Source organism: Odocoileus virginianus, chromosome 14, assembly GCF_023699985.2.
Source record: "Odocoileus virginianus isolate 20LAN1187 ecotype Illinois chromosome 14, Ovbor_1.2, whole genome shotgun sequence".
Classification (NCBI taxonomy): domain Eukaryota; kingdom Metazoa; phylum Chordata; class Mammalia; order Artiodactyla; family Cervidae; genus Odocoileus; species Odocoileus virginianus.
Window position 1 is genome coordinate 16,915,527 of NC_069687.1, and position 26,509 is coordinate 16,942,035.

The 26,509-nt window shown below is 35.9% G+C and overlaps 1 protein-coding gene across 6 annotated transcripts in view; it reads right to left on the reverse strand.

Moving 5' to 3' along the window:
* Nucleotides 1–26,509, reverse strand: part of CDH18 (cadherin 18) — a 1,188,046-nt gene that overhangs the window by 20,883 nt on the left and 1,140,654 nt on the right. For all 6 annotated transcript variants that reach the window (XM_070476511.1, XM_070476510.1, XM_070476512.1 and 3 more), the window contains one exon: nt 16,619–16,736. In XM_070476511.1, coding sequence (XP_070332612.1) covers nt 16,619–16,736 — 118 coding nt within the window. The remainder of the gene's footprint in view (nt 1–16,618; nt 16,737–26,509) is intronic.

Below are 26,509 nucleotides of genomic sequence, written 5' to 3' on the forward strand. Positions count from 1 at the left end.
GGAACTGTGTGTCCTACACAATGGTGCTATTCTGTGTCAAACACCTCTGTATTTTTTAAAACGTCAATTGATATTAAAAAACAAAAAAATTATTGGAAAGTAAAAAAAAAATTGTGCTATTACCAGTATATTAGTTAATGATAAAAATAAGATCATTATCAAAAAATGTACTTACATTATACTTTTTGCTGTATATGTTGTAAAAAAAATTAAAATCCATCACTTGGGCTATTTCCCAAATCAGTTTTTTTGTTTTTCTTATTTAATAACTAATCAGTCATAACTTTCCAGATAAATATTGAAGACTCTTGTTTAATAAAATTTTTTCTATCTATCACAATTTGGTACTAGAACAGCTAAAAAATTAATGGCAGAATATCTTGTGTATTTCGGGGAGGGCACAAAATACAGCACAGAGTTTCATGTTTAGTATTTTTAAAAGCGAATTAAAATGCACATGTTTTTGCTTTGTCATCTCTCTGGCTAAATTCTTAAGACTAATGTCACATTCTGTCATCTCTATGCTGTCTTCATTCCCCATATCATTGAAAAGTATTCTCTAATCTGCTCCAGCTAGGGGAACAAGACTCCATTCTATAAAGGCAAATCATGTTCCACTTCTTTTAATGATAGGACTTCCAGTCATCCCTCTAAAGAAACACATTTCACTGCCTTCAGCTCTGAGTTACATTTCATATCATTGTTATTTTTCTAGGTAGGTGGAGAGTCCTTTGAAAGCAGGAGCTGTGTGTTTTATTTTCTTGCATTCTGAACAGCTTATATCACTGCCTCAAACACATCAGACAGTGTCTTGAAGACTGAATGGCAGGAGGGAAAAAACAACAACAACAACGCTAACTTAAGAGCTGACTAGAGAATTTCTTTTAGAAGAAAACATTCTAAAAAAGAGAGCAAGGATGGTGATGATTAGTAATACAGTGTGAGGTTGGAGAAGAACGTGCTGGACAGGCCAGTGTGAAGTGTCAGGGGTGGGGATAAGGCTGAGTGTGTGTGTGTGTGTGTGTGTGTGTGTATTTCAGGCGTTTTTCTGTATTTTTAACTCTATGCAATACATGAGTACATTCTTACTGAAAATATCCAAAGTGTGTTGAAAAACATATCTTAAAAAGTATTCTATTTTCTAGCATATTAAATTATTACTTTTCCATGTGAATGTATGTGGCATTTAAATCATTTCTATTTGATATTTAATCATATATTGTTTGTTTTATACTGTCTTTACTTTTTCAGAAATTAATTTTTATCTTATGTTCATTTGGCTGTTGCAGTTGCAAATATTTTATCAATAGGATTTTACTATGATTGACAGTTTTTATATTTTCTGAGGCATTCAGCATTTTAAAATACCCTTCCTTAACTGTCACATGAGCATTATCTTATATAGGAAGAGATGTATTTGATTGTAGTACTAAAAGAAAGTCCATGAACTATTAGCTTGTAATTTTGCAAATGAGTATTTCAGCATCATTTCATCTGTTTACAATTTAAATCCATTGTCTGCAAATTTGTAAAATTATTTCTTATCTCTTAAGTTAGGGAATTTCTCTGGGATTATATACATAATTTTTTGTCTTAAACCCATATATACCTTCATGTATGTTCCTTCAGATATTTCATTGTTATTTTCCATATGTTTATTTATTTAATTCTTAGTTATTTTTAATGTGCCCTTTAAAACATGCAGCATTTTGTACATGATCTCAAATTCTTTATATTTTGATCCCTCTTCATAAAAATGAAATAGGAATAACTGTCTCAATATCTCCATTGATGAAAGAGGAAACAGTCACACAGCCCAAGAACACGGCTATGTCCTCACACATAATTATTTAGCAGAAGAAGCAGTTTTCAAATTGAAGCAACCTGTTTCCTGAGTAGAGCTCTGAAACATTCTTCTATGTTGCTTCCTTCACCTTCTTTTTCTTTTTTTAATTTAACAGTTTAAAAAAAAGTCTAAAATATCCTCTGTGTCTGGCTCTCTGGTAGCATTTGAGTGAGTGAGTGAATGTCACTCATCTGTGTTCACCTCTTTGTGACCCCATGGGCTGTAACACACTTGGCTCCTTCCTCTGTCCATGGAAGGTCTCCAGGCAAGAACACTGGAGTGGGTAGCTATTCCCTTCTCAAAGGGATCTTGCTGAGCCGGGGATCAAAACCGGGTCTCCTGCATTGTAGTTAGGAATATAATAACAGCACCAAATAAGTCAGACAAAAATCCCTTCCTTCACAGAACTTATCATATAAATGGGGAGAGCTCACATGTTGGAAGTACTATAATGAAGGAGGTGCAGGGTATAAAACAACCACAGGTGTCATTTAAAGACATGAACCTGCTTTGGCATCACTGTTGGGTGTTGATTGTTGGGTGACTAAAGTGCTGGCCAACATGCTCTTTGGGGCATTGAATTGTTCCAGAGTTATGATTCTGAGTATGGGTGAAGAGAGTGCTCCCAAGACTTTGACAAAAAAGGGGAAGTGACTGAAGGTCAGTAGATGACAGGAACCAGGAGACATGGCAAAATGCCACAAGGCTCAAAGAAGCAGAAAGAAGGTGTCCAAGGACACTGAATCCACTGATACTGCTGAAAACTAAATTAGTAAAAAGGAAGCAACAGCTGCCCAAGAGAAGCTGGCTTTCTCTATCCCATTTCAATATGTGTTTGCCTCTGTCCTTCCACCTGATGACCCTGTAGTGTTTGGTGATCATCCACTTAGGGAGATCCTTCAAGCTGATTCCCAGGGATTGCTCCAATAGGGTAAGATTTATTGGGTACAATTGGGCCAGTACTTAATTTTTTTGGAACACTGCCTTGGAGGTGATTTTTCAGGATCCATTCAGAGGTTTAGTTTATTTAGCAGTACATGTGATCCCGGTAAAGAGTTGTTTTGTTTTGTTTAATATGATTTTTGACATAATTTTTAAGCTATAATTTCCTTCATCTGTTATCCATTTCAGATATCTGCTAAGCTGGGCTGATCTTTCCCTGCACTCTGTTACCCTACCTTTGGTAAAAGTTTGGGCTTTGAGTACATAACAGGCATAGGGGAGTAACACAGAGAAGACAAGAGCCAGAGAAATAGGAGAAAACTGGTTAAATTGGTGAACGGCACAAAGAGTAACAGTGTTGTATGGTCTACTCTCATAATCCTCAGAATTTTTGCAGAGATTCTTGGTTTTTCTCAGTACATAGGAAGGGATTCTGAACCAGTTTTAATTATATTTTAAAGAACAAGTATCTGTCCAATATTAATGAACAACCAGGCTGCCAGCATCTTAATGATAACTAATGAACTGTGTCCTTCCTTCTAAGCCCAGTTTATAACCCAACTCTTTAATGAAATTAGCCAAATGGTTCTTGTGATATAAAACACAGTCTGGAAAAAACAGTAGTTTTTGACTAACCAATAACTAAGAGAAAAACTTGAAATCTTCAAAGACATTTCTGTTTAATGACATTAGAAAGTTGCTGAGGCAAGGTAAGTAGAGGGATGAGATGCTTGAGAGGGCAAAAATGGGTGGAGTTGAACCGTGGATTACAATGTAATTGATTATACAAGGAGCTAACAAGAGGCTGGGATACCAAGCTAAGGACAGAGAAAATAGAACTTTTAGAAGTCTCCTGGGCCTACAGTCATACTAAAAATGGAGGGGTCTTAAACACAGCTGATTCTCCCTAAACACATTTGTTAAATTGAAATTTTAAATTGCAGGTTAAATTGAAAGTTTAGTAGAGATTTAAAACTCTAAGTGGAAAAGCAGAAAGAGGCTTATTATTTTTATCCCCTCACCATCTCTTCCTGTTGAACAGACAATGATTAAGGAAGGGGACAGGGGTGAAGGCCCCAGTAAACAAAGAATCTTAGTTGAAAGCCCTAGAGGGTCATGCCTTAGGGATGAGAATAAATCAAAGACAGAGTGAATGTAAAGAAAACTGCATATTAGCCTTGACTTAGTTCAACCCTGATTGGATTAAAGTACATTGCATCAGTTCCTTCACTCAGTCATGTCCGACTCTTTGCGACCCCATGGACTGCAGCACGCCAGGCCTCCCTGTCCATCACTGACTCCCAGAGCCTAATCAAATTCATGCCCATTGAGTCAGTGATACCATCCAACCATCTCATCCTCTGTTGTCCCCTTCGCCTCTCACCTTCAAACTTTCCCAGCATCAGGGTATTTTCCACTGATTCAGCTCTTCTCATCAGGTGGCCAAAGTATTGGAGTTTCAGCTTCAGCATCAGTCCTTCCAATGAATATTCAGCACTGGTTTCCTTTAGGATGGACTGGTTGGCTCCCCTTGTAGTCCAAGGGACTCTCAGGAGTCTTTTCCAACACCACAGTTCAAAACCATCAATTCTTCGACGCTCAGCTTTCTTTATACTCGAACTCTCACATCCACACATGACTAATGGAGAAATCATAGCCTTGAATAGACAGACCTTTGCTGGCAAAGTAATGTCTCTGTTTATTAATATGCTGTCTAGGTTTGTCAAAACTTTTCTCCCAAGGAGTAAGAGTCTTATAATTTCATAACTTCAGTCACCATCTGAAGTGATTTTGGAGCCCAGAAAAATAAAGTCTGCCACAATTTCCACTGTTTCTCAATCTATTTGCAATGAAGTGATGGGACTGGATGCCATGATCTTAGTTTTCTAAATGTTGAGCTTTAAGCCAACTTTTTCACTCTCCTCTTTCACTTTCATCAAGAGGCTCTTTAGTTCTTCACTTTCTGCTGTAAAGGTGGTGTCATCTGCATATCTGAGGTTATTGATATTTCTCCGGCAATCTTGATCCCAGCTTGTGCTTCATCTAGTCCAGCATTTCTCATGATGTACTCTGCATATAAGTTAAATAAGCAGGGTGACAACATACAGCCTTGACATACTCCTTTTCCTATTTGGAACCAGTCTGTTGTTCCATGTCTAGTTCTAACTGTTGCTTCCTGACCTGCATACAGATTTCTCAGGAGGCAGGTCAGGTGGCCTGGTATTCCCACCTCTTTCAGAATTTTCCAGAGTTTATTGTGATCCATACAGTCAAAGGTTTTGGCATAGCCAATAAAGCAGAAATAGAAGTTTTTCTGGAACTTCTTTCCTTTTTCAATGATCCAGCAGATGGTAGCAATTTGATCTCTGGTTCCTCTGCCTTTTATAAAACCAGTTTGAACATCTGGAAGTTCATGGTTCACATATTGTTGAAGCTTGGCTTGGAGAATTTTGAACATTACTTTAATAACGTGTGAGATGAGTGTAATTGTGCAGTACTTTGAACATTCTTTGGGATTGCCTTTCTTTGGGTTTGGAATGAGGAAAACTGACCTTTTCCAGTCCTGTAGCCACTGCTGAGTTTTCCAAATTTGCTGGCGTATTGAGTGCAGCACTTTCACAGCCTCATCTTTCAGGATTTAAAATAGCTCAACTGGAATTCCATCACTTCCACTAGCTTTGTTCTTTGTGATGCCTCCTAAGGCCCACTTGACTTCACATTCCAGGATGTCTGGCTCTAGGTGAGTGATCCCACCATCATGATTATCTGGATCATGAAGATCTTTTTTGTACAGTTCTTCTGTGTGTTCCTGCCACATCTTCTTAATATCTTCTGCTTCTGTTAGGTCCATACCATTTCTGTCCTTATTGAGCACATCTTGGCATGAAATGTTGCTTTGGTATCTCCAATTTTCTTGACGAGATCTCTAGTCTTTCCCATTCTATTGTTTTCCTCTATTTCTTTGCAGTGATCACTGAGGAATGCTGTCTTATCTCTCTTTGCTATTCTTTGGAAATCTGAATTCAAATGGATATATCTTTCCTTTTCTCCTTTACTTTTGGCTTCTCTTCTTTTCACAGCTATTTGTAAGGCCTCCTCAGACAGCCATTTTGCTTTTTTGCGTTTCTTTTTCTTGGGAATGGTCTTGCTCCCTGTCTCCTGTACAATGACATGAACCTCCATCAATAGTTCTTCAGGCAGTCTGTCTATCATATCTAGCCCCTTAAATCTATTTCTCACTTCCACTGTATAATTGTAAAGGATTTGTTTTAGGTTATACCTGATTGGTCTAATGGTTTTCCACACTTTCTTCAATTTAAGTCTGAATTTGGCAATAAGGAGTTCATTATCTGAGTCATAGTCAGCTCCCAGCCTTGTTTTTGCTGACTGTATAGAGCTTCTCCATCTTTGGCTGCAAAGGATATAATCAAACTGATTTTGGTGTTGACCATCTGGTGATGTCCACAGTCTACACAGAAGACGTGTAGAGTCTTCTCTTGTGTTGTTGGAAGAGGGTGTTTACTATGACCGGTGTGTTCTCTTGGCAAAACTCTATTAGCCTTTGCCCTGCTTCATTCCGTACTCCAAGGCCAAATTTGCCTGTTACTCCAGATGTTTCTTGACTTCCTACTTTTGCATTTCAGGCACCTATAATGAAAAGGACACCTTTTTTGGTGTTAGTTCTAGAAGGTCTTGTAGGTCTTCATAGAACCATTCAACTTCAGCTTCTTCAGCATTACTGGTCAGGGCATAAACTTAGATTGCTGTGATATTGAATAGTTTGCATTGGAAATGAATAGAGATCATTCTGTCATTTTTGAGATTGCATCCAAATACTGCATTTCAGACTTGTTGTTGACTATTATGGCTACTCTATTTCTTCTAAGGGATTCCTGCTGACAGTAGTAGATGTAATGGTAATCTGAGTTAAATTCACCCATTCCACTCCATTTTAGTTCACTGATTCCTAAAATGCTGATGTTCATTCCTGCCATCTCCTGTTTGACCACTTCCAATTTGCCTTGATTCTTGGACTTAACATTCCAGGTTCCTATGCAATATTGCTCTTTACAGCATCAGACCTTGCTTCTATCACCAGTCCCATCCATAACTGGGTATTGTTTTTGCTTTGGCTCCATCCTTTATTCTTTTTGGAGTTATTTCTCCACTGATCTCCAGTAGAAAATTGAGCACCTAATTGACGGGGGAGTTCATCTTTCAGTGTCCTATCTTTTTTCCCTTCCATAGGGTTTATGGGGCTCTTAAGGCAAGAATACTGAAGTGGTTTGCCATTCCCTTCTCCAGTGGGCCACATTTTGTCAGAACTTTCCACCATGATCCGTCCATCTTAGGTGGCCCTACATGGCATGGCTCATAGTTTCATTGAGTTAGACAAGGCTGTGGTTCATGTGATTAGACTGGTTAGTTCTCCTTGATTGTGATTTTCAGGTGTCTGCCCTCTGATGGAGAATGATAAGAGGCTTATGGAGTGGTGAGCGGTGGCTGCAAGGCACTGGACAGGCCATGTGGAGATACCCCATGTCCAAGGTCAGAGAAACCCCAGTAAGATGGTAGGCACTGGAGTGGCTGTGAGGAGATATCCCACATCCAAGGGCAAAGGAGATGCCCCTGCAAGATGGTAGACAGGGCAAATTCTCATTTAGAATCAAACCCATTCCCATTAGAGATGCTCAGAGGATTCAAACAAACCTTGTGCACATGAGGACCCAGGGACCCCCACAAAGACTAAGACAGAACTGTGTTTGAGCATCTCTTATGGAGGTACGGGTCAGTGGAGGTATGAGTCTGCTGCAGGGGTGGAGGCCATGGGAGCAGCAGACTTGGTTATGCTATAAGCCCTCTTGGAGGAGGTTGCCATTACCCCACCATAGAGCTGCCAGAATTTACACAGGACTGGGAAATAGACTCTCAGAGGGCGGCACAACAGAACCTTGTGCACCAGGACCCAGAAGAAAGGAGCAGTGACCCCACAGGAGACTACCCCGTTCTTGCCTGTGAGTAGTACCCAGGAGTGTCCGGCGGGGTGTGGGTCAGTGGTGGCCTGCTGCAGGGTTGGGGGCACTGACTGTAGCAGTACATGTATGGGATCTTTTGAGGGAGGTCATCATTATTTTCATTACCTCCACCATAGTTTGGCCCCAGGTAAATAGCAGGGAGGGAACACAGCTCTACCCATCAACAGAAAATTAGATTAATGATTTACTGAGCATGGCCCCGCCAATCAGAACAAGACCCAGTTTCCCCCTCAATCAGTCTCCCACCCGGAAGCTTCAGTAAGTACAGGCATACCCCCTTCAGTCTTGCTTTGCTTTACTGTGTTTTGCAGACACTGTGTTTGTTTAAAAAATTGAAGTTTTTCGACAACCTTGTGTCGCACAAGTCTATTGGCACTATTTTTCCAACAGCCTTTGCTCACTTCCGGTCTCTGTATCACATTTTGATAATTCTCACAATATTTCAAACTTTTTTATTATTAGTATATTTGTTATGGTGATCCGTGATCAGGGGTCTTTGATGTTACTATTGCAAAAAATATTATGACTCACTAATTACTCAGATGGTGATTATTGTCTTTTAGCAATAAAATATTTTTTAATGAAATTATGTATATTTTTTAGACATAATGTTATTTCATACTTCCCTGGCGGCTCAGACGGTAAAGCATTTGCCTGCAATGCGGGAGACCAGGGTTCGATCCTTGGGTTGGGAAGATCCCCTGGAGAAGGAAATGGCAATGCACTCCAGTACTCTCGCCTGGAGAATTCCATGGACAGAGCAGCCTGGTGGGCTACAGTCCATGGGGTCGCAAAGAGTCGGACACAACTGAGAGACTTTCACTTTCTTTCTTTCATACTTAGTAGATTAAGTAAAATGTACACACCATTTTTATATGCATAGGAAAAAATCATGGGACTCGTTTTATTATAATTGCTTTATTGTGGTGGATAGGAACTGAACCCATGAAGTCTCTGTGGTTCACCAGTAATAATGTCCCTCTCTAATTGCTCATTCAATAAAATGACAAACTCTCTCTGAAGAAATTTATTACCACTTGAGATTCTTCTAGGTCTAGACATTATATGTGAAACCCAACTAAAAATGACTAGGGACTAACAAACCAGACCATAATAACTTAGTCCTGTCTCCCCAGTCTCCCTGATGAAAAACAAAAAAAACCTACCACTTCATTGAGAAAGTAGAGTTAGTTAACAATGGTTCTAAAATCATTAAGATTAATATGTTCAAGAAAGTAGAAAGAAAACAAAAGAAATGATAGAGAATTTCACTAGAGATCCACATCTCTGCAAAATAAAATAAACAAATGAAAAATACATGGATGTCAGCCAAAGCCAAGTAAGTGGACCTCATTCTCTCTGATGAGAGATCTGCACCCTTGAATAGCATATTAGCTTCATGTTAATGTTTTCTACCAATATATTCTTAGCATATGTCACAGAGAATAATAATAATAAAAAGAGATTCTCTAAATAACAAAATTTCCATATACATGGGATGGGACATGTAAGAAGATATCTTTTCACTTATGTTCAAATTAATTTGCAGATTTCAAATCAATGAGGAATAAAACATAGGGCAAGAAAGATCTAACAAAGATGGCAAAGATATGGAACAACATCAAACATTATCTTGAATTTAAATATTTATCAAGCAGATCTGGGCTGTAAATAGGAGAATCTCATCAGGGTCTAGATTGAGGAAGATCTTTTTAGTTGATATGAGAAAGTTAGCTATGATTCCAGGCAGGAATATTATTAAGTAATCTGTCTTATCTTGCAGTTCAGCTTTCATTGTGGTCAAGGGCAGAGGCTGAGAGTTTCTCAAGCTCTCTCTTTATGGATGAATTTAAAACATAAGAGCAGGAATTTAAAGTTGAGGAAAATAAAAAAAACAAACAAACACAAAAACAAGTCCAAGGTATCAGTTACTGAAATCATCCAAAAATCTCTAAAACAAAGGGAAATGGGGGAGCTGGCTTTTCATCTACCAGTGGCTAGCAATGTGTTTAGTCAAGACTACCATCTTTGAAAGGGGTGCCTCTTTGAAGTGGATCCTGTCAATCAATCAAATTTTAGTCAGTTAGTTGCATTACAAAAAGAAAAAAAGAAGAAAGAAAAGCCAGCTCTCAGGGCTTATACTGCCTTCATATTTTTATAATTGAAGAAGGAAATGGCAAGCCACTCTAGTACTCTTGCCTGGAGAATCCCATGGACAGAGGAGTCCAGCAGGCTATAGTTCATGGGGTCCTAAAGAGTCTGACAGGATTGGGGGGCTAACACTTTCACTTTAGAGGAAACAGGGATTATTTCTTGAGTCAACATTCTGCTCAAGGTAGCAAGAATAGTATCAAGGCAAACACATCCATTCAAAAAGAAAGTAGTCCAAATACTTACTGCTTCAGTTGGCAGCCATATCTCCCTTTTATAGAGATGTAAATCTTTATCATCTTATAATATTTCAATACCTACAGGGATATGTCCTCTTTCTCCTTCCTCTAACTTTATACTTCCTTCATCTTCCTTTCCTGCAGGTTTGCTTTTTCTCAGCCTATTACCATTTGCATTTTATTAACAGATTATTAATTTCAGTTTATGATAAAAATTATATTTGTGTATGTTAGTTGCTCAGTCGTGTCTGACTCTTTGAGATTCTATAGACTGTAGCTCACCAGGCTCCTCTGTCCATGTAATTCTCCACGGAAGAATACTGGAGTGGGTGGCCATTACCTTCTCTGGGGATCTTCCCAACTGAGGGATGGAACCTGAGTCTTCTGCATTCCAGGCAGATTCTGAACCTTTTGAGCCACCATGGAAGCCCCAGGTAATTCAGTTTATGATAAGCTCAGTTAGCAAAGAATCTGTCTGCAATGCAGAAGACCTGAATTCAATCCCTGGGTCAGGAAGATCCTCTGGAAAAGGAAATGGCAAACCACTCCAGTATTATTTTTTTTTTTTTTCATTTTTACTGGTTGATTTTATTTTTTTTTCCATTTATTTTTATTAGTTGGAGGCTAATTACTTTACATCATTACAGTAGTTTTTGTCATACATTGAAATGAATTAGCCATGGATTTACATGTATTCCCCATCCCGGTCCCCCCTCCCACCTCCCTCTCCACCCGATCCCTCTGGGTCTTCCCAGTGCACCAGGCCCGATACAAGCAACTCCTCCAGCTCAACTCCAGAAAAATAAATGACTCAATCAAAAAATGGGCCAAAGAACTCAACAGACATTTCTCCAAGGAAGACATACAGATGGCTAACAAGCACATGAAAAGATGCTCAACATCACTCATTACCAGAGAAATGCAAATCAAAACCACTCCAGTATTCTTGCCTGGAAAATCCCATGGACACAGAAGCCTGGCAGGCTACAGTCCATGGGATGCAAGAGTCAGACATGACCTAGTGACTAAACCACCACCATACTTAACTTTCAAATTAACATGGGAATTTTAGTGTTTTGATTTACCGATTGCATAGATACATTATTTTTCTGCTTTTTAACAAATATTTTCAGTAGCATTGCTTTTGATGATTGGGAACTTCGTCATTATTTATTGGACATTTTCCTGATGATCTTAGAAGAATTTTTGTTAATTTGTTTGACTTGTTTTTATCATTTTAAAGTTACCAATGCTATTTATTCATATTTTTCATATAAGAAATGTAGATATTTGGGGCTTTAATTTATGTTCCAAAATTTGTCAATATGTCTCATTGTTTCTTAAGACATTTCTATGGATGCTTTTGACTTTTCATAGAGGCAATTTCATAGCAAATTATCATTTGCTAACAATGATAATCTTGTGTTTTCTTTCTATTTATTATTGTTCCTTAGTTTTGATTTCTCTTTTTGGACTGAGAGAAACATTCAGTACAATGCTGATTAGCTAATTTCAATTAGTAGTGATTGAAAGTATCCCAAGATCAAAACAACTGCCAGTTGAATGAACTCATATGAAACTGCTAACTCTTAGAAATGCAGGTAAACACAGGAATGTGCTTTAAGAAAAGAAGTTTGTGATTTGTTTTATTCTTCAGCAATAGCTCAATATTTCTACCTTTTTATATAAAACTTCCTATCACATTTTGAATTTGATATATGTCTTGTAAGCAGCATATAACACTATATTTTTAAAGTATAATAAAATACCTTTAAGAATGATATTTAATCTGAGTGTGACTATCATATATTTGAACTACTTTCTACACAAAATATTTTCATTGTTTCTATTTGAATCTTTTCTTCTACTTTCTGACCTCTGTTCTATTGATAAAATAAGATTGATTAGCTTTAAAAAAATTGGTTTGCTTTGGAAATTACAGATTCTTATTCTATTAATTTAGTGTTAACTCTTCAAATTTCTTTGTTAGAAATCCAATATCAATTATAAGCCTTTTTTGTCTATTATTTCTTGCAGAGATCATGAAGGCAAAGATTAACATAATATTTGTCAAAACATCAGTAGCTAAAAATAAATATCTTATTTTCTTATACACTGGAAAAATACTTTACTTACTGTCCTCCCTTAATTTCTGATAGTTTACCACTGTTAACTAAATATAGAAGAGGTTGACAATGCAAATTTTTTTCCTTTAGCAATTTGAATATATAATTGCTATCATTTCTGTCATATAGTTTTTCTAACAAGAATCTATGTTACAGCTGAGCAAATTATTATTACTTTTAATGTATCCACCCTTTTCTTTTGATTAACATTTTTTATCTTTATCTTTGAGGTTTAGCACTTTTAAATTGGCATATTTAAGTATATGATTGAATTTCTACTTCTTTCATCATGAGGGTCCACATATTTTTAACTTTAAAAAATTGCTGTACAATTTAATATATCTATATATTGCTTGATGATGTAATTTATTCCTAATTCTTCTGAATAGATTATATTCCATATCTAAGTGTTCTCATAGTATTTTAAAATTTTGACCTATCTGAACTTGGCTGAATTAATGGATTTTCCATCTGGCTTGTTAAATCTCCCTTTGTGTCCAGTCTAAAAGTAATGCTATTAATTTTTCTTCATATTGTTCTCTCTTTTGATCTGTATGTGTGTTTGTATATATACATATATATATATATGTGTTCACACATAATTAAATTTTAAATATATGGATAATGTATATATGCTTAGTGTATATATATATATTACTAAATATAAATTTATAATATAGCTTTGTATACATTTTATATATTTAATACCTATATTTTAATATATATCTTATGTATACATGATATATTGGAGAAGGAAATGGCAGCCCACACCTGTTTTCTTGCCTGGAGAATCCCATGGACAGAGGAACTCGATGGTCTATAGTCCATGGGGATGCAAGAATCAGACATGACTTAGCAACTGAGCATGCATGCATGCATACATGATATATACATGTGCATAGTATATATAAAATGAAAGTTTAACATCTGCTAATAGGTTTATACAGTTATGTATATAACACTATATATATATTTTCATATAACTTTATATACATTTTATCTATGAGAAAACTATAGCTTTATTTTGATAAAGATTTTTAAATTATATTTATGCAAATATTTAATTTCATTGTCTCATTTCATATAACTTCTTAGTCTTTTTCAGAAGATGCTATTTTTTAAAAAATTTTTAAAATACTAAACATTAAAACATTAATATTCACTTTTCATGTTCACTTATATATTTTGCATTATTCAGAGTTAATTCATTTTCTCATTATCTTATTATCTATTGACTATCTTAATATTTTGATTTTCAGACTTATCAATATAATATGCATTTCTCTGTGTCTAACTTTTGAAACATCTTTTTCTCTGTAGTAACTCTGCCATAAAACAGTTTTGGAGATGCCACTAAACCGATGACTTCCTGATCACTCATTCTGACTTGGAGGCTCTGTCTGCTTTTTGTTGTTCCTCTCAGCTATAAGCAGTGGGCACAGAAAAATAATGGTATTAATTTTTTCTTCTAGATTTCTCTGTCTTCTGATGGCATGTAAATGTCTACTAACTCACAGTATACAATGCTCAAGCTGTAGGCCTAGATTTGGCCACTCTTACTTTCTTTGTTTTTGTCCTGGTTGTTGTCCTGAGAGCTGTCTATATACCCATGAATATATATATATATATATATATACACATACATATATATATATTCATTTTGGTATGGGTATTCTAAGACTCTTGAGAGTCCCTTGGACTGCAAGCAGATCAAATCAGTAAATCCTAAGGGAAGTCAACCGTGAATATTCATTGGAAGAACTGTCACTGAACCTGAAGCTCCAACGCTTTGGATGCATGATGCGAAGAGCTGACCCATTGGAAAAGATCTAGTGCTGGGAAAGGTTGAAGGTGGGAGAAGAGGGAGACAGAGGATGAGATGGTTAGAGAGCATCACCTATTCAATGTACATAAAACTAAGCAAACTCCAGGACATACTGGGGGACAGAGGAGCCTGGCAGGCTACAGTCCACAGCGTCACAAAGAGCTGGACATGACTTAGCTACTGTCCTGTCCAACTCTTTGTGAGCCCATGGAATTCTCCAGGCCAAAATACTGGAGTTAGTAGCTGTTCCCTTCTCCAGGGGATCTTCCCAATACAGGGATCGAACCCAGTTCTCCCACATTGCAGGTGGATTCTTTCCCAGCTGAGCCACAAGGGAAGCCCACAATAAATCCCATATTAAATTTCATCTTTATAAATTATTATCCATAACTGCTTTCTGTTTGGAGAAAAAGTCATCTTAACGCTAATACTTTGACACAGAGTGTCATTTATTCCCCAGTGCTACAAAGTAAATAATTCAAACCACAACTTAATGGATGTAAGAATAGGTTGAGAGAAGTTGGGTGGCTTGTCTAATCTAGCATAAACAAAACTGTTTGCTCAAGCACATGTATTTATTGCTGTATTAGCTTCTCTTTTTTTTTTCCTTCAGAATCTTGTTGCTTTTTTTATCCAATATAAATTATTGGTGCTATTTATAATTTCATCAACTCCCAAATATGTTTAAAATAAATTAAATCCATTTAAAAATAAATTACATCTTTACCCCTACACAACTGTCTGTAGGTATCACATACTTGATATGGCATAGACGATTTAAAACATTAATATACATGGTTAAAATAAATGTTAAAACACTTACATTGGCATTATAAACATTTCAAAAGTGTGTATGTATTTGAGGGGGGTTTCTTCAATGTGAGTTAAAAGGACTGTTAACATTGTCAAATAACTGAACTGAGATCTTTTGAATATATACATTAATTAAATTGAAAAATGTCAGATGTAATAATCTTGAATAAAGGAATTTTAATCACTAATGTGGGTTTAGACAAGTTAAACTCTCTTGTTTTTCTAAAATACTTTGGGGATTATTTATGTTAAATAGCTTGACTAAAACATATCATTAAATCTAAGTCAATTTTTATTTATATCACACTAAAATTACTTTTAAGATGTATAATAAAATGTTATTGGAATGGAAAAATTCAACTGAAATATAAATATGCTTCCTAAATATGGATTTCTAAACATGGTAGATTTCAATCTACTAAGGCAGAAAGTTTAATGTTCTCTAAATATGCAATTACTTGAATATGGACAATATGAATTTAGATTTACATATTTAGCATGCTTAATTATAATAAATACATTTGGGATTTTGGGGTGAGATGTACATATGTAAAAAAATATACAATAGTCAATTACCATGATTTGTCATACACAAACATGGATAAGTATGTATTGCCATAAGTAGAGCTGACCGCAGGGATATTGTAAATGAGAACAACAAACAAGCTTGGTATTTTTGGATGAATTTTGCAACAGCCACATGCACAATTTAGTATCCATATTATAATAACTTAAAGAAGCTTGGGATAATGGGTAAACTGTTCACTGGGTTGTCAGGGATTTCTTTTGAATTTGAAAATATTTCTCCATGAAGACTACAGAGAAGTCAACTGTTTACTCCAAAATGTTATGTGCCATTGTTTCTTTCAAGTGATTCAGAGGCAATTGTTAAATCCTAAATAATAGCATATTCAGATAAATGTGATCAAAAACAGTTATGACAAGAGAGTTGATGCCAATCAGAGCACTGTACATATTGAATAACTTGCTGCTTCCCTTCCATACAGAAGCATAAATTTTATCCAACAAGGGAATCTAAATCTTGGTAAATCTTCTCTAGTTATAATGGTGTTATTTTTCTCCCGCACAATAGAGAAGGTTAAACAAAAATAATTCAAAAACCTCCACAATGCTCTATAATTATGCATATGTATCTACCCATATTTTAGAAAAGGAGTCATAATAACAAGAGGAAATATAATTTGTATATCACATCCTGATAGCCTGGCTAATGCAAGATGATTTCAAACATCGCATTTCCTTTCCTAACTGTCCCTAGGACATATTTTTCATTTTTTCTAATTTAAATTTTTCTACCTCGTAGCAGTTTTAGCAGCTCTCATAAACATGTTTGTCAGCTAAGATTTCTCTTAAAATTTGCCCAAGAGCATATTACGTGTACATTTCTTGTTTAAAGGGATGCTTCTGAATAAACTCAATGGAAGTTATTTGTACATATGGCTCAATTTTAAATACAAGCTATTCACAGATCACAACACATTAACGTCAAACTGACTTTGAATGTTGATTTGCAAGCTGTTCATGGGTTGATCAGAATCGAGCAAAGCTGCTCAGCCTTACTCCATATCAAGTTAAAGCAGATATCACAAAGATAAAAAAATATATGAATGCATGTTCACCTTCATTATCTTTCAGAGTGAAGTTTGGGTTTATAGACAGATGTTCATCAAGAAAGAAATTAAACCTTGGTCCATTGGCAAAATCATCTTTATCAGTGGCACTGATGGTATGAATAACCTAAAGAAAAAACAAAATTAACAGTAAATTTAATTTAGCTCTTCCCTTGATTTCAATTATAACATTTCAATATCCAATGTATTTTCAAATTCTTATTCTAATGACAGAATTAGCTAATTTGCTCTCCCTTTCATTAGACTTTAAGAAATGTAGTATGGCATGCTTTACAATCATTCACAATTTTTTTTGTCTAGAATGGCACAAATATTCAATGTGTGTGTGTGTTTTCCTTTATTACCCACAGTACCTTGGGGCCAATTAATTGTAAGGCTTTGTGCGAACACCTGTTTGGGGAGACATGAAGTATTGTTTGTACAAATACAAATATCCCAGTGTTGATGTAGAACAGCCTTTCAGTACATGTTGGGCTCAGTCAGTAAACACAAAGGCACTAGAGTCATAATTTTTGTTTCAGGAGACCTTTGAGATCATGATCTAGACCCTGAATTTTAGAGATGAGGACTCTGAGTCCCAAAAGGAATGTGATGTGCCTCAAATCTGTAAAATAGTGACAGAAGTAAAACTAAACCACTCAGAGCTTTATGATATATTTTTCATCGCTGGTGGTTGAGAGAAAGCAATGCCAAAATTTGGACTTTATGAACTTTAAGGAACAGAGAAAGTTAGAATACATAAATACAATATTCCAGGTAGCTTAAAAGCAATACACACATTCCAATATTTATACTCATCACAACCTTTAAAAACAATATTTGAAACAAATAAAATATTTTCCTTTTGAAAAAAAATAGTATCCTTAAGCTTAGGTATCTTCGTTGCAGTGTTTCTGTAGAGAAACTGAAGACAGACAGAGGGGAAGCAGAGCCAGAAAAATAGTATTTTCTGCATGTGAAATATAGTACATGCATTTCAAAAACTGACATGGTTACTAAGAATATTTTACCCGTTTTCACTCACGCCATTTAAATATTTTAACAAGTGAAACAAACCAGCAATACACATCAGAATTAAAAGATAAATTCCTCACCAAGTACTGAGCCCAATATTTGTGAGGGAGAAGCAGAGAAATATCGAAGTAGTGAGAATGAGTGGTCATCAAATAGTGGGAATGAGTGGTCAGCAGAAGTAGGACCAGAAGAGGATGTGCTTTCACGAAGTGAAAGTGAAGAAAGGACTTCAAGATACAAAAGTGATTAACTTTCTCCATATAGTTTCAAGGGTCACTCCTTATATTCTTTTTCATCACCACTCAGCCCATATTTTCTCAGCAAGAGATCCAGGTAAAAGCCCTCCACCCCCCCAAACACACACACATATATTCTATCCTCCTTCTTTCATTATTTTACTCCATTTTACCGTATCATTTATATATAAACTGAACATTTACAAAATTGCTGATTTTTTCCCCTCACTTGAAGTACAACTAGTCTCTAGACAGAATTTTGTTGTTGTTGTTAATGCCTTCTGACTATGAATAGAATACATTTATGGATAATCATAAGGAAATGTGATGATTTTTCTCAAGTGCAGGAAAAGTTCTATTGTTTATTGTTGATGTTCGGTCCTGTCATGTCTGACTCTTTGCAACTCCACTGACTGTAGCACGCCAGGCCTCCCTGTCCTTCACCACCTCCCAGAGTTGCTCAAACTAATGTTCATTGAGTCAAGGATGCCATCCAACTATCTCACCCTCTGTTGCCCCCTTCTGGTCCTTCCCTCAACCTTTCCCAGCATCATGGTCTTTTTCAATGAGTTGGCTCTTTGCATCAGGTGGCCAACATATTGGAGCTTCAGTTTAAGCATCAGTCCTTACAGTGAATATTCAAAGTTAATTTCCTTTAGGATCGACTGATTTGATCTCCTTGATAACAAAGGGACTTTCAAAAGTCTTATCCAGCACCACAATTAGAAAACATCAATTCTTCAGTGCTCAGCCTACTTTATGGTAGAGCTCTCACATCCATACATGACTTCTGGAAAAGCCATAGCTTTGACTATATAGACCTTTGACCTCAAAGTAATGTCTCTATTTTTTATTTTGTCTCTGCTTTTTAACATGCTATGTAGGTTTGTCATAGCTTTTCTTCTGAGGAGCGAACATCTTTTTATTTTGTAGCTGCCATCACATTCAGTGTCCATACTGATTTTTGAGTCCAAAAAAATAAACTTGGTCACTGTTTCCATTGTTTCCCCATCTATTTGCCATGAAATGATAGGACTGGATGCCATGATCTTGGTTTTTTGAATGTTGAGTTTTAAGTCAGCTTTTTCGCTCTCCTCTTTCACCCTCATCAAGAGACTATTGCCTCTTTGCTTTCTGCCATTAGAGTGGTATCATTTGCATATCTGAAGTTACTGGTATTTCTCCTGGCAAGCTTACTTCCTTTTTGTGCTTCATCTTCACATGATGTATTCTGTATACAGGTTAAATAAGCAGGGTGACAATATATAGCCTTGATGTACTCCTTTCCCAATTTGGAACCAGTCCATTGTTCCAGTCCAGTTCTAACTGTCCCTTCTTGACTGGCATACAGATTTCTCAGGAGGCAGGTCAGGCGGTCTGGTATTTCCATCTCTTTAAGAATTTTCCACAGTTCGTTATTATCCACACAGTTAAAGACTTTAGTGTAGTCAAGTTTAGTTTAGAATGTGCAGATTCTAAAAACACAATTGTAGTTTCTACACATTAGTTACTTAGTATCAAACGGAAATTAAACATTACATTTTCAGGGATAGGTAAAACAAATACAGTCAACCCTTCATATCCATGGTTCTGAGTCTGTGATTCAACCACCATGAACCAAAAATGTTTTTAAAAAATTCAGAAACTTCCAAAAACTGAAACTTGAAACTACCATGCAGTGGCAACTATTTAGATGGTCTTTATGTTGTAATTACAACTATTTACATGATATATACATTGTATCATATATTGTAATTATCAGAGATGATTTTAAAATATATAGAAGGATATGCGAAGTTTATATGCAAATACTACACCACTGATGTAAAGGATTTAAGCAATTATGGATTTTGGTATCCCAGGGGAGAAGGGGGATGTTGGAATCAGTTGCCTACAGAAATTGCATAAATTTCTGGGGATAGCTGTGTAAATTTTTTGAGGGGAGAAATAAATGTTTTCCCACCCCTATTCTTCATTTATTATGATTCTCAGATGGGCAATATTATTTTCTCAATGTTACCTCATAATATGCTGACATACTTGCAAGTTTATCTCTTGTCTTAGAAAGCAGTTTTGTAGGGGGTTGGTAAAGAATAATTAACTTAAATAAACTGAGCTGTTATATGTTTATTGCTATCACTTCTTTGAAACAATTTTCTCCTTTCAAAGTTAATTTATAAGTTTTTTAAATTCTTAAAATATTTTTACAAACATGACCCTATTCAATTTGTTAAACATTGGTATGATTCATATTATAGTATATTTATGCTTTTTTCTATTAATTTTAAAATATAAGTCTTCCCATTTTATTCAGGTAATTTAAAATCCCAATTTACCAAGAAGTTCACATAGAGCAAATCTGTTTTCCTCAGAAAGGGTTCAAGGTCTCATCTACATAATAAATGATAATTTGGTTCACACATTTTGTTTAAGAGTGAACCATACATCTTGAACTTCTGTACAATTGCTGGACATGCATCTGTACTTAAATATTTTTCCATAATACTTTTGAAAGATGTTTCCAAAAACCTAGTATGTTGGTCTTTTTTTTTTAATCTAGCACTCCTAGATATTCTCTTGATGAGAGAAAGCATATTTAGTTTCTCTATTGGCTATTTTGTTATTAACTTTTTCTCTTTCAATAGGAAATGAGATTTCCATTTGTTTCCTTAGACATTTTTAGAAAACATACTTGAAATTTATACATGTTTCTGATTTTTAGGAGATTTAAACTTCTGGCAGATATCTAGATAATTGTTATGTCAGTTTTATCAATATTTTCTACACTTTTCTCAGACTTACTGATTTATCTACTCTGTGCTACCTGTGTGCTCTCTGTTTGTGCAACTGGTTGGTAATGTACAATACATAAAAATTTATTTTCTGACTCTCGTACCTTCTAACTGAACTCAAATTATTTTTTTATCACTTGCACATTATATATTAAGTGTGTAAAGTGTTTGATTAGTTTGAAAGACCTGAGATTTACTCTAACAAAAGAATAAAAATTCAAATTGATGAGTTGTATTTATAAATACTTATGAGACTTTTTTGATAATGCCCATGAATAAGGATACACTTCTGGTAGAAACTAATTAAAACCAATTTTATATTTCTTTTATTAAATAAATGTATCCCCTTTTTTGGGCTTCTCTAGTGGCTCAGATGGCAAAAATTCTGCTTGCAGTGCAAGTAGACCTAGGTTCAATCCCCTAGAATAGGAAATGGCTAACCACTCCAGTATTCTTGCCTGGAGAATTCCATGGACAGAGGAGACTGGTGGGCTATGGTCCATGGGGTTGCAAAGAGGTGGACATGACTGAGCAACAAATACTTTCACTTTCAATCCCCTTGTTTACATATGTTTAAAACATTAAATCCATTACTTCTAGAGTATTTTATTAGGAAAAATAGTGCTGGAAATTTATACAAATAACGTAGTTTTCTATTTGGGAAATGTGTTAACTCCATTTAAAACTTAAATTAAAATGTAGAAAAAATTCTTGGAATGCATTGAATATTCTTTAAGTTAATTGAATTTGCTTTACAATATGATCTTAAATGATCATTGAAAATAATACCAACTTCTGCTACTTAGTTGAAGTTTAACTTTGACAAGAAGTTTTACTGTTAATAATTGGATATTTTGTGGGCAGAAGTTGGTGTTATGTAATGAAATATTTTCTTTTGTATGTTTGTTTTCTAAGTTTACTTCTAAAAAGAAAAAATACAGAGGAAAAATTCAATATGAATAAGATAGAAAGAATTCCCTTTGCTATTTTTCAAAATTTCTAGTTATTGGCATGTCTTAAGTATTTTGAATTCACTCTACTTTGAGGAGTAATTTAAAATTTCATGCATGCATGATTTTCTTTTTAATAATTTTTCATAAAACTTACACAAAATATTTTTTCCAGAGCAGGAAAATATATTAACTCAGAGAAATATATTGTTGAAATTTATATTGATATCTGACTTGACTAGAACTCTACTATTACATGTGGTTTGAACCTGTGTTTTCAGAAAATACTAGTCTCTGTCATAGCCATATGCTATTATATTTAAATGCACAACATCCATAATAGAAATGCCTGCAATTCTAAAAGCAATTGTCATAGAAAGAGGAACTGTTGCAATACAAATACACTTAGGAAAACCTATTTCACAAATCATTATTTGAATAGCTTCATATTCCAACTCTGCCTCAAAATATATAGTTTCTCCAGAAATGCTACAACACTAAGATTAAGTGAACCAAAGGCTGAAAAATTAAATAAGGGAAAGATTAACATTTTTCTCTATAATGGGTTACTCATAGAACTGAATGGGTAATGATTTGTTTAAATACAGGTGTAACAAACAATACTTTAAACATGATGTTTTTATCCCCTCAATGAAAAGTCTAAATTCATTCTGGTAAAAGAATTGGAAAAACCTCAGACACAATAAATAATTATTTCCTTAGAGTGACAACTAAAATCATGTGATACTGTGATACTAAAGACAGCAATTGTATTAAATGTGAATATAGTACTTAAAGAATGCAAAGTAATCACATAACAATTAAAATATATTAGAACATAATCCTCAATGGTGAAAAATTGAAAGCATTTCCCATAAAGTCAGGAAAAAGACAAGGGCGCCCACTCTCACCACTACTATTCAACATAGTTTTGGAAGTTTTGGCCACAGCAATCAGAGAAGAAAAAGAAATAAAAGGAATACAGACTGGAAAAGAAGAGGTAAAACTCTGTTTGCAGATGACATGATCTTCTACATATAAAACCCTAAAGACTCCACCACAAAATTACTAGAGCTAATCAATGAATATAGTAAAATCAGTGAATATAGTTTTTGCAGGATATAAAATTAATAGAGAAATCCCTTGCATTCCTATACACTAACAATGAGAAAACAGAAAGAGAAATTAAGGAAACAGTCCATTCACCACTGCAACAAAAAGAATAAAATACTTAGGAATATATCTACCTAAAGAATCAAAAGACCTATATATAGAAAACTATAAAACACTGATGAAAGAAGTCAAAGAGGACACAAATAGATGGAGAAACATCCCATGTTCATAGATTGTAAGAATCAATGTAGTGAAAATGAGTACATGGTCCAAGGTAATCTATAAATTAAATGCAATCCCTATCAAGCTATCAATGGTATTTTTCACAGAACTAGAAAAAATAATTTCACAATTTGTATGGAAATACAAAAAAAAAAAAAAATGAATAGCCAAAGAAATCTTGAGAAAGAAGAATGGAACTGGAGGAATCAACCTGCCTGACTTCAGGATCTACTACAAAGCCACAGTCATTAAGACAGTATGGTACTGGCACAAAGACAGAAATATAGATCAGTGGAACAAAATAGAAAGCCCAGAGATAGATCCATGCACCTAGGGACACCTTATCTTTGAAGAAGGAGGCAAGAATATACAATGGAGAAAAGACAATCTCTTTAAGAAGTGGTGCTGGGAAAACTGATCAACCACTTGTAAAAGAATGAAACTAGAACACTTTTTAACACCATACACAAAAATAAACTCAAAATGGATTAAAGATCTAAATGTAAGAGCAGAAACTATAAAACTCCTAGAGGAGAACATAGGCAAAATGCTCTCCAACATAAATCACAGCAGGATCCTCTATGACCCACCTCCCAGAATATTGGAAATAAAAGCAAAAATAAACAAATGGGACCTAATGAAACTTAAAAGCTTTTGCACAACAAAGGAAACTATAAGCAAGGTGAAAAGCTACCCTTCAGAATGGGAGAAATAATAGCAAATGAAGCAACTGACAAACAGTTAGTCTCAAAATTATATAAGCAACTCCTGCAGCTCAATTCCAGAAAAATAAATGACCCAATCAAAAAATGGGCCAAAGAACTAAACAGACATTTCTCCAAAGAAGACATACAGATGGTTAACAAACACATGAAAAGATGCTCAACATCACTCATTATCAGAGACATGCAAATCAAAACCACAATGAGGTACCATTTCACGCCAGTCAGAATGGTTACTATCCAAGCAATAAATGCTGGAGAGGGTGTGGAGAAAACGGACCCCTCTTATACTGTTGGTGGGAATGCAAACTAGTACAGTCACTATGGAGAACAATGTGGAGATTCCTTAAAAAACTGGAAATAGAACTGCCATATGACTCAGCAATCACACTACTGGGAATACACACTGAGGAAATTAGAATTGAGAGAGACACATGTACACCAATGTTCATCACAGAACTATTTATAATAGCCAGGACATGGAAGCAACCTAGATGTCAATCAGCAGATGAATGGATAAGAAAGCTGTGATACATATACACAATGGAATATTACTCAGCCATTTAAAAGAATACATTTGAATCAGTTCTAATGAGGTGGATGAAACTGGAGCCCATTATACAGAGTGAAGTAAGCCAGAAAGAAAAACACCACTACAGTATACCAACGCATATATATGGATTTTAGAAAGATGGTAATGATAATCCTATATGCGAGACAGCAAAAGACACAGGTGTATAGAACAGTCTTTTGGGCTCTGTGGTAGAGAGAGAGGGTGGGATGATTTGGAAGAACGGCATTGAAACATGTATATTATCATATATGAAATGAATCACCAGTCCAGGTTTGATGCATGAGACAGGGTGCTCGGGTCTGGCGCACTGGGATGACCCAGAGGGATGGGATGGGGAGGGAGGTGGGAGGGGGGTTCAGGATGGGGAACACATGTACACCCGTGGCAGATTCATGTCAATGTATGGCAAAACCACTACATATTGTAAAGTAATTAGCCTCCAATTAAAATAAATAAATTTATATTAAAAAAAATAGAACTTTGGGGTGCCAAGTCTAGCAATTACTTCTCAAAAATAATAACAGTTATATGAAGAAAAAGGGCTTCCCAGGTGGCACTAGAGCTACAGAACATGACTACCAATGCAGGAGACATGAGATGCAGGCTCAATCCCCAGGTTGGGAAGATCCCCTGGAGAAGGAAATGGCGACCCACTCCAGTATTTTTGCCTGGAGAATACCATGGACAGAGGAACCTGGAGGGCTACAGTCCAAAGGGTTGCAAAGAGTGGCACACGACTGAAGCGACTTAGCACACATATGAAGAAAAGATAAATATATAAATGGTTGATGGGATTCACAAAAGAAAGAGTTTGCCATAAATTTAGTCATCTCTAAAAAACAGAATAGCTTTTCTTTGAGGAGAACGTTGCTCAGCTTCTTAGTTGTGTATGACAGTTTGCAACCCCATGAACAGCAGCATGCCAGGCTTCCTTGTCCATCCCCACCAGGCTTCCCTGTCCCTCAGCATCTCCCAGAGCTTGCTCAAACTCATATCCATTGACTCAGTGAAGCCATCCAAACATCTTGTTCTCTGCCATCCCCTTCTCCTCTTGCCCTCAATCTTTCCCAGCATCAGGGTCTTTTCCCATGAGTCGGCTCCATATCAGGTGGCCAAAGTATTGGAGCTTCAGCTTCAGCATCAGTCCTTCCAATGAATATTCAGGGCTGTTTTCCTTAGGATTGACTGGCTTGATCTCCTTGCAGTCCAAGGGACTCTCAAGAGTCTTCTACAACACCACAGTTCAAAAGCATCAATTCTTTGGCGCTCAGCCTTCTTTATGGTGGAACTGTCACATCAATGCATGACTACTGGAAAAACCCAAGCTTTGACTACATAGACTTTTTTCGGCAAAGTATGATGTCTCTGCTTTTTAATACCCTGTCTAGGTTTGTCACTGATTTTCTTCCAAGGGCAAGCATCTTTTAATTTCATGGCTGCAGTCACTGTCTGCAGTGATTTTGGAACCCAAGAAAATAAAGTCTGTCACTGTTCCCATTCTTTCCCCATCTATTTGCCATGAAGTGATGGGATTGGATGCCATGATCTTCGTTTTTGGAATATTGAGTTTTAAGCCATCTTTCTCTCTCCTCTTTCAACTTAATCAAGAGGCTCTTTAGATCTGTTGTGCTTTCTCCCATTAGGGTGGTGTTATCTGCATATCTGAGGTTACTGATATTTTTCCCACAGTCCTGATTCCAGCTTGGACTTTATCCATCCTGGAATTTCACATGATATACTCTGCATATAAGTTGAAAAAGCAGGGTGACAATATACAGCCTTGACGTACTCCTTTCCCCAATTTTGAATTAGTACATAATCCCATATCTGGTCCTAACTGTTGCTTCTTGACCTGCATACAGATTTCTCATGAGGCAGATAAGGTGGGTATTCCCATATCTTTAACATTTTCCCACAGTTTGTTATGAACCACACAGTCAAAAGCTTTAGTGCAATCAATGAAGCATAAGTAGATGTTTTTCTGTAATTCTCATACTTTTTTGATGATCCAGTGGATGTTGGCAATTCAATCTTTGGTCCCTCTGCCTTTTCTAAATCTTCCTTGCACATCTGTAAGCTCTCAGTTCATGTACAGTTGAAGCCTAGCTTGGAGGATTTTGAGTATGACCTTGTTAGCATGTGAAATGAGTGCAATTGTGAGGTAGCTTGAGCACTTTTTGGCATTGCCTTTCCGTGGGGTTGGAATGGAAACTGACCTTTCCCAGTCCTGTGGTCACTGCTGAGTTGTCCAATCTG